At 37.4% G+C, this 15,473-nt stretch overlaps 1 protein-coding gene across 1 annotated transcript in view; it reads left to right on the top strand.

Moving 5' to 3' along the window:
* GOLPH3 (golgi phosphoprotein 3 (coat-protein)) overlaps window positions 1–15,473 on the top strand; it is a 117,185-nt gene that overhangs the window by 62,332 nt on the left and 39,380 nt on the right. The window contains exons 2-3 of the mRNA XM_006873501.1: window positions 2,684–2,815; window positions 9,942–10,056. Of these exons, the coding sequence (XP_006873563.1) occupies window positions 2,684–2,815; window positions 9,942–10,056 (247 nt within the window). The remainder of the gene's footprint in view (window positions 1–2,683; window positions 2,816–9,941; window positions 10,057–15,473) is intronic.

The following is a 15,473-nucleotide window of genomic DNA, read 5'->3' as shown; positions in this document are numbered from 1 at the left end:
TCTACCTTTACATTGCCAACCCTTACAATCAGTCCTGATAACAATTATTCACTATTGTATCACAAGAGACCCGTCTGCATTTCATTGCATCAGCCCCACCTAGTCAGATTGAATACTACTCACTGGAGATTCTCCCCAACTGATTTTTGTATGTTGATTTTGTGCCCTGCTAGTTTGCTGAATATTTCAGTGAGTTCCAATTATTTTCTTGTCAAGTCTGGGATTTTCAATGTGTAGGAGCTCTGGTAGCGTAGTGGTTATGAATCGGGCTTCGAACTGCAAGGTTAGCAGTTTGAAACTACCAGCGGTTCTGCAGGAGAAAGATGAGGCATTCTGCTCCTGTAAAGATTTACAGCCTCGGAAACCCTGTACAGGGTCGCTATGAGTCGGAACTGACTCCACGGCACATCACAACAACAACAACAAGGATTATATTATCTGCAAACAGAGAGCATTTTACATCTTTGCCATGTGAATGCTTTCAACTTTCCTCTATTGCCTTATAGCTCTGGCTAAGACTTCCAACATGATACTGAATAGGAGTCATGATAAGAGGCATCCTTGTCTGGTTTCTTTTCACCAGACAAGGGAATGTTTTAAGTTTCTCTTCATTGAGAGTAATGTTGACTGTTGGATTTGTATATATGCTTTTAGTTATGTGGAAGAATTTCCCTTCACTTCCTACTTTGTTGAGTGTTTTATGAAGAATGGATGTTGGATGTTGTCAAATGTTTTCCTGCATCAGTCACTGTGATCATGTAGTTCTTTTCCTCTGTTTATTTATAAGGTAGATTACATTGATTTTTATAATATCGAGCCATCCTTGCATCCTTATTATGAATCCCACTTGATCATATTATTATTTTTTGATGTTGTTGATTTCTGTGGGCTAGGATTTGAGAATCGGACTCCTGGTGTGGCCCTGTAGAATCAGTACTGGACTGTGAACCACTACCTTGGGAACCCTGTATTGGGTTACTATGAGTCGGAACTCAGTCGATAGCACTTAACAGCAACAACAGCATGTTCATGAGGGATTGCTGTTGTTGTTTAAGTGCTATTGAGTTGGTTCCGACTCATAATGACGCTGTGTGGGGTTTCCACCCCAAGGATGGCAGTTCAAACTCACCAGGAGTGGCTGGTGAGTTTGAACTGTCAACTTTGAGGTTCAAACCAACCTTGCAGCCAATGTTTATCCTACAGTTCCCTACCAGGAGGGATATTGGTGTGTAATTATTTTTATTAGTGATGTCTTTGCATGTTTTTGGTATGAGGGTTGCTTGCTTAATGAAATGTATTTGGGATAAGAAGACCATTCACTAAAAGTGCCATCGAGTTGGTTCCAGTTCATAGTGACTCTGTATAGGGTTTCTGAGGAGCAGTTGGTGGGTTTGAAACACTGACCTTGTGTTTTAAAACCACCTTGTGGTCCAGTGTATTATCTTGATGTGCCACACCAGGACTCACTAAATGTAGATTCATAAAATCTGTTAAAGACTTACCATCTTTAAAAGCTTGATTGTTTTAGGGGTGAGAGATTGCTGACATACTCTGGCAACAGTTGAGTTTGGGACATGCTCAGTCCTCTGCTAGTGTATTTTAGCTTCCAAGTACTGTTCAAGCTGGAACTTAAGGACATGCTCCTGTCCACCTCTGTCACTGCTTCATGAATTGTACTATATTGCTTGTTGTTGGTATAGGTTCCCTCCATCAATGTGTCAGACAGCTGAAGCCAAACATCTATATCTTAATTTCAAATGGCATCCTTCATAGGTTTCCTAGGCATTTTAATTGTCGTGGATACAGAAACCATAGTTTTACCTGTTTTTTTTTTATTTGGTGCTGTGGCCATATATGTAACAAATGAAAACCTTGCTTGGTCCTGTACCCTCCTCACAATTGTTGCTACGTTTGGACTCACTGTTGTAGCCACTGTGTCAGTCCATCTCACTGAGCTTCTTCCTTAGTTTGCTGACCCTCTAGCTTACCAAGCAATTGGTCCCTTTCATGAGTTTTTATCTGGTAAGCTAGATGAAGTCTGTATATTTTTTGCTCCATCCTTACCACTAGGGAACATTTTGGCTATTTTTCCTCGAAGATAGAATGGTTCAGTCTCCTGATAGTCTGCCAATCCGTTGTATACTCAATATTCTTCACAAAACCCACAATTTGAATTTGTCAGTTCTTCTTCAGATTTCTTTGTCATTGTCCAACTTTTGCTTAGATAGGAAGCAACTAAAAATAACCAGTTTCGGTGAGATATACCTTAGTCTTCAAAGTGACAGCTTTGCTTTTTAACTCTTTAAAGAGGTCTTTTGCAGCAGACTTGCCCACTTTAATAATATTTCCAGATTCTAATAAGCACTGTAGCCCAAGGTTAACTGAGTGTCCTCCTGGTTCTGGCAGCCCGGAAGAGCCTAGTAAGCATACAGCTTAATAAGAACTTGATGCTGGTGTGTTTGTAAGTTTCTGACCTCCAAAGTTCTTTGTGTGTCAGAAGACAATGACCCGTGAAAATCATAGATTAATAATTTATATAAATTGTGTTTTTTAAGCATTTTATTTAAAATTCTACGTATGGAAAGATATGAAAGTCCAAGGACCAACAAAATCTGGCTAAAAATATTTATTCTTGACTCTGAATTCAAGGTAAATTAGCTCTTTTGTTTCTTTTTTTAAATAGGGTTACACATCATTTTGGAATGACTGTATATCATCTGGATTACGTGGCTGTATGTTAATTGAATTAGCCTTGAGAGGAAGGTTACAACTAGAGGCTTGTGGAATGAGGCGTAAAAGTCTATTAACAAGAAAGGTAAGAGGAGTGCTGAGTAACACTTTGATAAACATTTGTGTGCTTAAAAATGAAAACGATTTCTACTAATCACTTTTACACATAAAATAAGGAAGTTGATATTAAAATCTAGCCTTTGTTGAATAGTGTTTGCATATCCTTTTTGGTTTCCTGCTGTTTGTACATATAATGAATACTGTAATTCATTGTTATGGTCACTGGCCAGGGCATATTTAAAGAGATCCCAAACTTCACTTGCTGCTTCTGAAAGCTGTCATTTTGAAATAAATGACATGTTTATTTTAAAACTCAAAAGCATTTTTGGAAAAATTGACTACCCCATAAGCTATCTTTTTCAGCAGAATATAAATGCTGCTCAGGATCTGTCTTCTGCACTGGGAGAATTTGTGTAGATAGTTTTCCTATGGTAAAATAGATGTTACAATTGGTTAATGTCTAGAATTTTTAACTTCAGTCTTAATCTTAGTTCAACTCTGTTTCTCCTGTAGTCCATCCTTGGTGTTTCAAAATGGCTTTGTATTGTGTATTGTATGTATTGTTTGGAAATCTCAGAATCTCACTATTCTGTCCTTAGCTGTGAGGATATAACACTTACCCCCTTTTTACATTTTGTTCAGTCTGACATCAGCTGCCCTCGCAGCACTTCATTCTTTGACTCTACCCAGAGTGAGGTCATATCCCACAAGTTAAAAAGCAGTTCTTCAGACTAGCAAGTAGGTAGGTAGAGGACCCCTACAAGTTTGGGGGCCCACACCACACCTTCACTCCTGATTTGCTGACTACAAATTTGGAGTTCCCCAGTACCCCTTAAGGGTTCCAGCTGCAAGCTTAGGAATCTCCTTGGGTGCCTTCACTTCTCACCTGATGACTCCCGCTAACTATTCCTTTGGGTCCATAGTTCTCTGGAATCACTCAGTACTTAAAGAAAGTGCTGTACTGTATTTTCACCCCAATAATATACACCTACATGTTTGTTTGTCAGCTGCTCCCTCCTCCCCAGGAGGTATTTTTTAGACATGATGTATAGTTTTTTAAAAAAAAAAAAAGTAAAAATTTTTTTGGTCATAGCTGGTCCTAAAGAAAATTCTGCTGGTTATGGAAGGGTTGACAAATAGAACGTGCATTTCATGAGTGCAAAAACAGTGCTTGTACTTACTGCTATAGCTTTATTATAGCATTAAAAGAAACATATGAGGCATGTGGAGCGAGCTTTGGTAGGATTCCCAACCTGGAGCTTCCATGTCTGCTGGTTGCTCTACTAACCAGAAATCTCATTGGCTCCACTGTCCTTTTTTCCCTTGATGTCAGCTCATCTAAGGCCTAGGTGGTAGTCTTTCTGGCCAGGTCAGCCCTCATTATGAGCACAAACTCCCAGATGTGGTCTAGAGGCCTAGCTAATTTCCAGTTACTCAGGAAATTTAAAAAAATTGCATGTCAGAACTGAATATTTTTTAATGTGTATGCTCTAGAAATGAATAATTTTGTTGGAAAGAAAGCCATTAGTGTTTTCTTGAAAGTTATATGTAAACAGGGCATATTAGAAATTATTTTATATGGAATTTAAAAATTAAACCTAATTTGATAGGTTAAAGTCATGAGCTGATATGAGGTTGGTTTTAAATTGACTATTTTAGATAACTATGTCATAAAACAAACTTATTTCATTTTATTGAGTAATAGTAATGACTTATAGAAGAAAAATCTCAAGCTGCCACTATAATTATTAATAACATATATACAGAGATTATTACTAACTATACAATATAATTTTGTATTGATGTTATGAAGCTCAGACTTATAGTGAAAAGATTTTCATACTCGTTCTATTGGTTCTTTTGTGTGAACTTATAAAAAAAGGGAGCTCTGGTAGCGTAGTGGTTATGAATTGAGCTGCTAATCTCACAGTTAGCAGTTCGAAACTACCAGCTGATCCGCGGGACAAAGATGAGGCTTTCTGCTCACGTAAAGATTTGCAGCCTCGGAAACCCTGTAGCGGGTCGGTCTAAGTCGGAACTGACTCCATGGCACATAACAACAACAACAAATAAATAAGAACCAATTTTGTGTGGGTTTGTCAGTTGAGTGTCTATTCTTTTATTCATTCATCACATTTATTTAGTACTTACTTGTATCATGTACTGTATTAGACCTTGGTAACCAAGAAAGAAATGTTCTCTGCCTTATACTAGTTTAGTATTACTAGTTTGTATTATTTTCACATACATCTTTTGGAAGCATATGCCAGTATGATTTAATTTTCTCATTTAAAAATAATCATTGATTTTATTAAGATCAGCACTGAACTGCTATCCACAGGTTGGCAGTTCAAACCCAGCAGCTGCTCCTTGGACACCCTATGTAGGATTGCTATGAGTTGGAACCAGCTTGACAGCACTTACCAACAGTAATAATGTGATAGTTATAAAATCAAGTTGTGCTGAAAGATTTATAAGAACCCTAACCAAAACAGCAACCTTCTGCTCACCTTTTTTCATTCAGTCTTTATCTCTGCTTGTAGGAGGCAGTCATTTTCAGTTTTTGCATCCATATCCTTGGGCTGTCATACAAATTACTTCAAACAGTTGTTGTTGTCAGGTGCCATCCAGTCGGAACCGACTCATAGCGACCCCATGCACAGCAGAATGAAACAATGTCCGATCCTGGGCCAACCTCACTACCGCTGCCATACTTGATGCCATTCCTGTTTTTCTCTGACCCTCCATCTTACCCAGCATGACATCCTTTTCCAGTGACTGTTCCCTCCTTACGATGTGTCCAAACAATAGAAATCTGTTATTACATAGTTCTAAAAGCCAGAGGTCCAAAATTAAGTTGTTGGCAGGGTTCTACTCCTGAAGTATTTATTTCTTTTCTCTTCCAGCTTCTGGTGGTTTCAGCTGCTGTTGTTCTTGGGTTGCGGCTGCATCTCTCTTTGATCCTTTTTCACATTGCTTTCTCTGTGTGTCTCTTGTAAAGATAACTTTTCATTAGATTTAGAGCCTACTGGGAATCCAGGATGCTCTTGTATCAAGATCCTCAGTTCTAAATCTCATATCAATTCTTCCCACCCCCTTTTGTACATAGAACAAACAACAGCAGACAACAGCCCGGGATTAGCATCCATGACAGTGTCACCCAGAACTCAGTCCAGCTGTAGAAGTTTCCATAGTAAAACACATTCACAAAACTTACAATATGGAACCAGAGTTATCAGTTTGCAACAACAAAAAACTGCAAAGTAAGAAAAGGGACCAGGATAGCTACAGAACTTCCAAATGAAAGGGAAATTAAATAGATTTCAAGGGTGGAAAAAAACGAAAACTACTGTTGCCCTAAAACTACACTAAGCCCTAACCCTAGTCCTAACACTACATGAAACCCTAGGTCTCACCTAGACCAAGCCACAGTCTTCACCCTTAAAAAAGCCGAGATCCTAAACTTAGTTACATCTACAAAGACTTTTTAAATCTTAAGTAAGTGTACATTCATGTGTGTAGGATAAACACTGAACTGCTGCTAACTGCAAGTTCAGCCATTTTGGGCACACTACCTGCTCCTTGGGAGAAAGATGAAGCTTTCTGTTCCTGTAAAGACTGAACAGCTTTGGAAACCCGACACAGGGTCACTGTGAGTCAGAGTGTGCTTGATGGCAGTGGATTTGCATTTGGTTTGAGGGATAAGACATACTGATATATTCAACTGACTGTAATGCTCAGTAATTTCTTTTGAAGTTTACCCCATATTTGTAAATAAATGCATACTGCCATCTTTTGACAAATCATTTTCTTTCTGTTAGAATAGATGACTTTTTAGCTTTCTTATATGGCAGTCCCGTTTTCCTTATAGTTACATCATAATTTTTGGCAAGAAAGTAATGATTACATTTTAACAAGATTTATTACTATTGTATTTTGCAGGTTTATGCTATGTCCTATGTTACTTTACTTTCTTATATGGTGTTAATCCCCCTCAACTCCTCCCTTCATCCCTTATTTAAAAATTTTTTCCATGTAGGTGTTATTATTTTTTTCTCTTAAATGTTCCATCAGAGAAAAATTACTGTTGCTTAAAAATGTTCAAATATATCAGATAATGGCATTAAAATTTCCCATATTCGGTAGTCTGGACTAGTTTTGCTGTCCTGTGTAGCTCTAATCCTGGGACTTCTTTCTTGTTAACAGTTTTTTGCTTTCAATCCCCCGTTTCCTATAGTTCATGTTTTTTTCCACCCTGTTAGGAGGAAGATGTTTTAATACTTTGAATACCTGAAAATGTCTTTACTTCTAGTTGGTAGTTTAGCTGGGAATAAAATGTTGGCATTATTTTCCACAAACTTTTGAAGGCATTTTTAAAATTGTCTACTAACATGCAGAGTTGCTGTTAATGTCTCATTTCCTTCAGATTTTCATTTTCTATACGAGATCAGTTTTTTATTTATTATTTTACTTTTTGGAACCTTTTGGAATCAAATGTGTATCCCTGGTGTTTTGAAATTTTGATATGCCTGGAAGTGGGGCATTTTAAATTCACGATGCATAGTCTCTTTCCATCAGATGATGTGTATTTTTTGGTATTAGAAAGTTTTCTTGGGGCAGTATTTTTCTAGTATTCTGGTTACTCTTACCTTTGATTCTGATACTATTATTTTTATTGTGGCTCTCATAATTTGACTTTCAGGAGCCCTTTGTGTGTGTATTTCAGTCTTGGTTTCTTTTTCTTATTTTGATGAAGTAATGTCTTTTTTAGTTCTCTGAAGATATTACTGTTTTAAGAAAAATCCTTTATCTGTATTGTTTCTGTGTAGAGTTCCAATTTCTTCTCTCTCTTGGTTGCTAATGTTTCCTTCAAATGTCTTGTCATCCTTTATTTGTTCATATGTGGAAAAAAGGTTCCTATCTCCAAAACAAACCACACAGACACACAACAACTAGGAAATTACGTGTTTAGAAAAATATATTTACTTGTGGGCCACATACACAATTACTGAATTTTGTTAAGAAGCTTAGACAGTATTCTATGAATCATTGAAGAGTTTTACGCAGAGGCAGCAGAATGTTATGATAATTGGCTTTAGAAAGAAAGATCATTGTAGAGAAGAGATTGGGAAAGGCCAAGATTAGATTTCAGGAATCTAATTAGGAGACCTAAATTAATCCAAGTAAAAGATAACTGGATGGATATTCTAGATGGCAAAAGTGCTGGAGAAAAGTGATGCATTGGAAATAGATTTAGAGGATGTTTCATACGATAAAGAAGATCCCTGTATACCCAGGTTATTGTGACTCTGATATGAGACCAATCTCAAAGGGAGTATGAGTATGAGGTGGGTGTTGAGGTCAGATTGCAGTGGATTATGGGAGTTGGGGTAAATCAGTAAGAAGTAGTGGTATGACCACAATATATTGATCTTTAAATTTTTTCCCAAGATTTGCCTTTCTTTTCTTGTTTTTTGCTCTCTCATCCTCCACTTAAAAACATGGTTTTACGTAACAGAGTCCAGTAGAACTTTCTGCCATATGGTGTTTTGTAACTGTCCAATAGGATAGGCACTATCCACTGTATCTGTTGAGCACTTGAAATGTGACTGGTGCAAACTGAAACTTGTCGTAAAGAAAAACACACAAGGGATATTTTTTTTAAATAAAAGACTTACTTTGGGAGCCCCATTCAGGGTCACCATGAGCTGGAACCCTTAATAACAACTACACCACCACTAATATGGGAAAAACCGAACATAAATTGTCTCGATTTAATAATATTTATTGTTGTTGTTAGGTGCCTTCAGGCAGTTTCTGAGTGCTAGCAGCCTCATGTATAGTAGAGGAAAACTGCCATCCTCACAGTTGTTGCTGTCTTTGAGTCCATTTAAAACAAACAATGTATTTTGGCTACAATGGATTAAATCAAACATATTAAATTTAATTTCATATGCTTCTTTTCCTTTTTGATACAACTACTAGAAAATTTAAAACTAGATTTGTGGTTTTTATATTTCTATTTATATGAGGTCATACTGCCTTAGTAATAGTTAGAATGTTTTGTAACCTTACAAAAAAGATAAAAGACACATGGTTGAGGATAAATTTAAGACAGAAATGTTGACTTAAAAAAAAAAAAAAAAAGATAATTGTTTAATTTCATAACATTTTAGTATCTGGCAGTATTGTTATTGTTAAGTGCCGTCAGTTGGTTCCAACTCTTAGGGACCCTGTAAAGGATTTCCAGGGAGTGGCTGGTGAGTTTGAACTGCCAACCTGTGGTTCAAACCAACCTTGTAGTTGAGTGCTTATCCTACAGTGCCACACCAGGACTGCATAAGATAGTGTAACAAATTCAGATTTGATACAGAATTTCACCTAGAAATTTGTTATGTAGCTAACAGCATTAATGGAAGCTAGAGCATTCCAGACTTGCTTATGGTACAATATAGCACTTTCTGCTCCCAGTCCTCACCTCTCAACTTTTCCATTCATAAGATTTGTTTCTATATCACATTAGTTTTTTGTTTTTTTTAAAAATCATTATAATTAAAATTTTTATATAGTCAAATCTGTTGGTATTTTTCTTCAATATTCCTGCTAGTGGTTACAGTTTTTTAAAAAGCCTTTCTTGCCCCCCCCCAAATTATATTTCATATTTATATCTGTATTTTTTATTGTTCAATGAGCTAGGAGGAGCCAGTCTTCCTTAATTTTTACTTTATTAGCCAGTTGTTAAATAACATTATAGAAAAATTTGTTTCCCCATTTGGTATGAAATGCCACCTTTATTATTTAGTGAATTCTCAGATCCACTTGAATTTCTGGATCTAATAAATAATGTTTAAAACATGAATTTATGTATCAAAGTACTCGAATGTTCAGCATTGAGAAGAATTACAGTGAGTATAAATTGTTCTAGCATTTTACTTTACTAATTATTGCATAGTGACTTTGGTTTTTACTCATGATTAATCTGATTAGGCTAGATAGTGGATTTCTTCAATATAGAAGTAATTTGAAATGTGAGTTTTGATACTGTATTAGCACTTGGCGCTTTAAGCATAATGAGTTGTTTGCAGAGTTTATGATTTAGTGAGATCAAGACCAAATAAAGAATTATTGCATTCTTATTGCTTACATTTTAGGTGATCTGTAAGTCAGATGCTCCAACAGGGGATGTTCTTCTTGATGAAGCTCTAAAGCATGTTAAGGAGACTCAGCCTCCAGAAACGGTCCAAAACTGGATTGAATTACTTAGCGGTAAGCTTCTGTGTATCAGTTAAAAACTGAATTCTGTTTAAAAGTTTCATAAAAGGCTAAAATCATTTTGAAAGTAACCTACAGGAGATAGCCAAATACTTGTTTAGTTTTTTAGGCCAACTCAAGAGTTATCAGTCACTGAGTGGGGTAAATAATGGTTTAAAAAATTTCTTTCTCCTTCTTATATCAGTATTCATTGTGACATCATTCACAATCACCAAAAGATGGCAGCAACACAAGTGTCCATCAACAGAGACTGAATAAACAAAATGTGGTATACAATAGACAGTTCTTCCTTCATAAAGAGAAATGAAGTTCTGGTATGTGCTGTGACAGTATGCCAAGTGAAATAAGTGTGGTTTGAATTTCCCATGCTTATATGCATAGAGACAGAAGCAGATTCATGGTTACCAGAAGCTGGGGGGAGGGGAGAACAGTTAGGATTTAATGAGTACTGAGTTTCTGTTTGGGGTGATGAAAACATTTTGAAATAGATAATAGTAATTGTTGCTACTGTGTAGGTAGGATTTTATTTTAGAAAACTAATAGATACTCAGGTTAGATACCCATTAACTCTTCTAGTTCATTGCAAGATAGTCATGGTAAGACATGCAAGTCTGACCTCACAGCATCCATTTAAGACCAGAGACTCAGAATCAGCCATCACAGTTGTGATGTTGTTCAGTGGGTACAGTTCACATATTCAGACTTCCAGGCTTTTACCTTTAATGAGAGGTCTTAGGAAGGCTTAACCATGACTCAAATTTGGTGGAGATTCTTCTTAAACAAGGTCCAAAGTCTCAGTTTCATCACTGCCTTCTCTGAGCGAGTGAGCAGAAGTTTCAGGTTTATTTGTAATTTCGTCACCTTGATTCTACACAACAGCAACCAGTGTGACATCAAAGATGTCATTCCCTTTTTGCAGGGTTAGATAGTAGCCAAACGATACATCTTCAGGGTTAGAGATTAGGGACATTGTATAGATTTGGGTTAACGTTTTCTTCTGTCAAAGTGAGCTCAAGGTTGATTTTGTTCTTACATGCTTCTGTGTTTCTATGTCTAAATTCAGAAATGTTTTAAACTTCTTATGAGTTATAGGTTTCTAATGACTTATAGTTAATGTTTGAGAATACCACAAAGGTGGATATATTTCTGTTTCTAAATTTATAAGTTTTTAGATATGTATTTTGAAAGTATAAAAGTGACATCTTAAGAGATTTAAGAGCGTTATAGAAGCATGCAGAATAGCTGCACAATATTGTAAATGTGACTAATGTCACTTAAAAACAATTAGAGGCAAATTTTTATTACATACTGTGTCACAGTTAAATCATCTCCTGTAACAGGACTGAGCAGGTACCAAATGAGATGTAATATTCTCCCTTAGAGCTCCCGTCATTATCAAAATGAGTGGGTGCGTTACCTATTCTGTGAGTCAGGATAGGTTAGGCTAAGCTGTGGTAACAAAACAACTGCCAAACCTGTGTGGACTAAAACAACAGTTTATTTCTCACTCATATTGTAATTTACTCATAAATCATGTCATCCTCACTCTGAGTACCAGCCAGTTGGAACTGACACTGTTTGGAGCCTTGTCTGTAGCTGTTGTTAAGGGAAGAAGAGCATAGGAGGCCCTTTAAACTTTTTGTAGAAATGACCTGGGGTTCACAGTGCACTGATCAGAGCACCTCACATGGGCTCCCCTGGCTTCAAGGAGATTGGAAAGTGCAGCATTAGGGACGTGGACCTGAGATACTTAACTGGCAGTAACAATACTGAGTATGTACTTCCATTTCTGTGTATATTTATTTGGGTATTTACCTAATCTCCCAGATGGTGAGCTTCTTGAGTTTGGGAACTAAGTTATCCTGCTCCTCCAATCTAATGTATAAAACATATCTTTACCATGCATTCATTGTTATTTCATGTTAAGTAAAAATGCTACTTAAAGTAGTGGTTTTAAAAGTAATCGGATAATGTCAGAGATAGGTAATTAGCATAATGTCATTTTTCTTCCTAATAAAGTAAACAGAATTTCTAAACTTAATGACCTTATGTGGATGCTTTTCTCTCACTAAAAGATTTTGAGGTTTATATGTTTCCTTATTCTTAGCTCATTGGATATTTATGGGTACTTTATATTGAGGACAAATTTCAGTCATTCTTACTGATAGAGAATGCAGTCTCTTCATAAGGTCTTTTGATAATTTTGCAATCGTTTGGGCCATTCTCATGTAGATCTAATGATAGTATTTCTTTTTACCTCAGTGAATACAAGAAACTTTAATGCTGCCCCTTTCCTCCCCTGGTGCTTGTCCATATTAGTGTTGACTTTAACTTGCAATTTCTTTTGCTAAGGACCCCTTTAAATTTAATTATTATTATCTTTTTTAAGGTTTTTGTTGTTGATTAAGTGAAAGTTTACAGGGCATATCATCACTTTTATATTCAAATCATGTACCTTGTTTCATTACATTGATTGTAATCCACTCCATGTACCATCAGTTAACCGTATTTCTCTCTATCCACTTTAGCTTTTTAAAATACAAACAAAAATAGCACTCAGGCATATATAATAAATCACATCTCCAAAGGGCACATTCTGCAAGTCTGCTCCTGGCCACCAGCTCTTAGTCCTTCTCTTCTTAGTCCATGAATTTAGAGTCCTCAGCCACTCCCCCCCTCCATGCCCCCATCTCTGCCTCCATCTCTGGTGCTGCTGCTTCTCTGGATAAGGTCCCACATTCTGCTTGTGCGCGTTCCTCTTGATGGTCCTAGGGTCTTCTGTTTCTGGACTATAAGATTAACCACTCCCCTTTTTTTGTTACAAAACTTCTACCTTTACAATTGTGACAATCACGATTAGTCATGATAACAGTTATTCACTATTGAATTTTACGAATCTTATCCCCATCTCTTTTCACTAGACCCATCTAAACAAGATGACAGCTATTCAGTGGGGACTCTTTCTTTCCCTCTTGAAACCATGTAAGCCAGTCACTTTGTGCCTTTATTGCCCCCTCATTTTAGGTAGTCAATGTCTAAGTTGCCCGTTTAAATTAATTTTGAATGAGGATGATACCCTTCTTAAAGGGTGAGTCCAGTTAAAACTGGGGCTAAGATTGTGTGGTGTCAAGTCCGACTCCTAGTGACCCTCTATAGGGCTTCCGAGGCTGTTATCTTTATCTCTCCCTCAGAGCAGCTGGTAGATTCAAACTGCTGACTTTTCAGATAGCAATCTAACACATAACCCACTATGCTACCAGGGGTTCTTTGGTTAAAACTGAAGACTAGAATTTATGAGTCCACGTAAGCAGCACACATCAGTACAATGCATCACAATGCCCAACACACTGTTAGACATCCCTGCTAGCACTTCCATTTGTGCCTGTCAGTGATGTGTGACCATATAACAGACTTCATGAAGGTGTCACCTCCATCTGTGAAATACTGGTGCTGCTGGTGGGCTGCCAAGTCAGCTCCGACTCGTAGCAACCCTGTGGAGGGTTTCAGAGGCTGTAAATCTTGTTTTCTTTTTTAAAATGTTTTATTGTGAATTATATGTTAGTTTACATGGGAGAACTTTAGTTTTACATTCATTCCATCGTATATCATCTCACTCCCATGGTTCCAATCCCCTCCATGGATACAACCACTCAAAGGATATATCCCAGAAACCCACCCCCTACACTGCCCCCCATCCCCCAGTTTTTGGCTCATAGTCCCTTTCCCTCTCTGGGTCCAAAATCCCCAGCCGCTTCATCACTTTTTTTGGTTTGGTTTTGTATTTTATTACATCAATGACTTGAAAAGTTTTATTTAACTTCAGCAAATACTGGAAATAAAAAAATGAATTCTGCAGAATTTCACAAATGTTTCCAATTTCTACTAGCCAACGTTATCATTCAATGGCTAAGCAATCAGAATGTTACCAACACTCACCACAGTGACTACGCGGAAAAGAGAAACACTAAAACAGACTTACAGCAGCATCATTACAACATACTTTCTTGAAAATTTCCAACATGGATTTTTTTCCCTCACTTCAAAAGATATACAGCATTTCCATTATATTTGCAAACTTTATACATCTTTTAAAATCTGGAAAAGTTTTTAAGCGATCTAAAAAGCACTTAGCAAAGTTGGAAAAGTCTGCATCATGGGATCCTATTCAATCCAGGATATGGTTTCTCTGGAGGCTGCAGCGACTGTAAGTACTCAGTATGATACAACATGCATAGACTGGACTGACCGTCCTTTTGAGCGGCGACTGTACTGCCCTTGTGCTTCACTGTAACCAGGGGAAGCTACCGAGGTCTCAGAGGCAGCGCCAAGAGGGCTTGCTTCTGAGTGGTGCGCAAGATCATTCAGTCAGCTGAGTGATCCGAGGCCAAGGTTCCCTGAGGTCCTGAGGGCCCCTAGATTCAGAACTGGGCCAGCTCCCCCAGGAGTTGGCTCCCTTGTTCCTTTGTACACGTATGCAGAGATCCAGTTAGTGTAATGCACTGTGTGGCTTATTTTTTGGTATGCAATTATACCAATAATAGTACATCTGATATTTCAAACGACAAAATATGGCGTAGTTGAAATTTAAAGTGACAAAACACACTTACAGTGATATGTGAGATTGGATAACATTTTCTATACAGAGAAAACATCTGCTTAATTACACCACCATAGTAAGCATTTGAGCTCTGGTAGCGTAGTGGCTACGAATCGGGCTGTGAACTGTAAGGTCAGCAGTTCGAAACTACCAGCTGCTGTGCGGGAGAAAGATGAGGCTTTCTACTCCCATAAAGATTTACACCCTCGGAAACCCTGTACAGAGTTGCTGTGGGTCGGAACCGACTCGACGGCACTTAACAACAACAACAAGTAAGCATTTCAAACTCAACTCTGTTTAGCTTTCTTAATTTTCAGTTTTTGATTAGAGGTCTGTGGCCATCAAAGGATCTTACAGGTAAAAAAAACCCAACCAACCAACCAATCAAAGCCCACTTTGAGGAGTTGGTGTCTGGGTAGGTCCAATTCACCAAGACACTGCAGCTGACATGCTCCACTAGCCTCTGGCTGTGTGCTGCTGCTGGTCGACCAGGAAGACCCAGGTAGGGGCTTCCTGGGCTCAAAGAGCTAGAACATACCACCAGTCACTGCTTAAGATCAGTTCATACAAGATTCAGGTAACAAGGTCTTTAAATGCTAAGTGAAACTTAAAAAAAGCTTTTTACCTAACACTTTTACACATCTTCATAAAATTAAATAAAACAAACTTTAATGCATATGCAATACAATTTATATATTTTTAGGCTCTCTAAAAGTTAAGGTGTTCATGTGCCTCATATTTAGGAGAAAATTTTCCACAAAAATTTATAAAATCATGACATTCACATTGATAATTCTTTTTTTTTTAAGGTTTT

This window comes from Chrysochloris asiatica, unplaced genomic scaffold, assembly GCF_000296735.1.
Source record: "Chrysochloris asiatica unplaced genomic scaffold, ChrAsi1.0 scaffold00243, whole genome shotgun sequence".
NCBI lineage: Eukaryota > Metazoa > Chordata > Mammalia > Afrosoricida > Chrysochloridae > Chrysochloris > Chrysochloris asiatica.
Note: the sequence above shows the minus strand (reverse complement) of the source record. Positions and strands in the feature narration are given on the sequence as shown.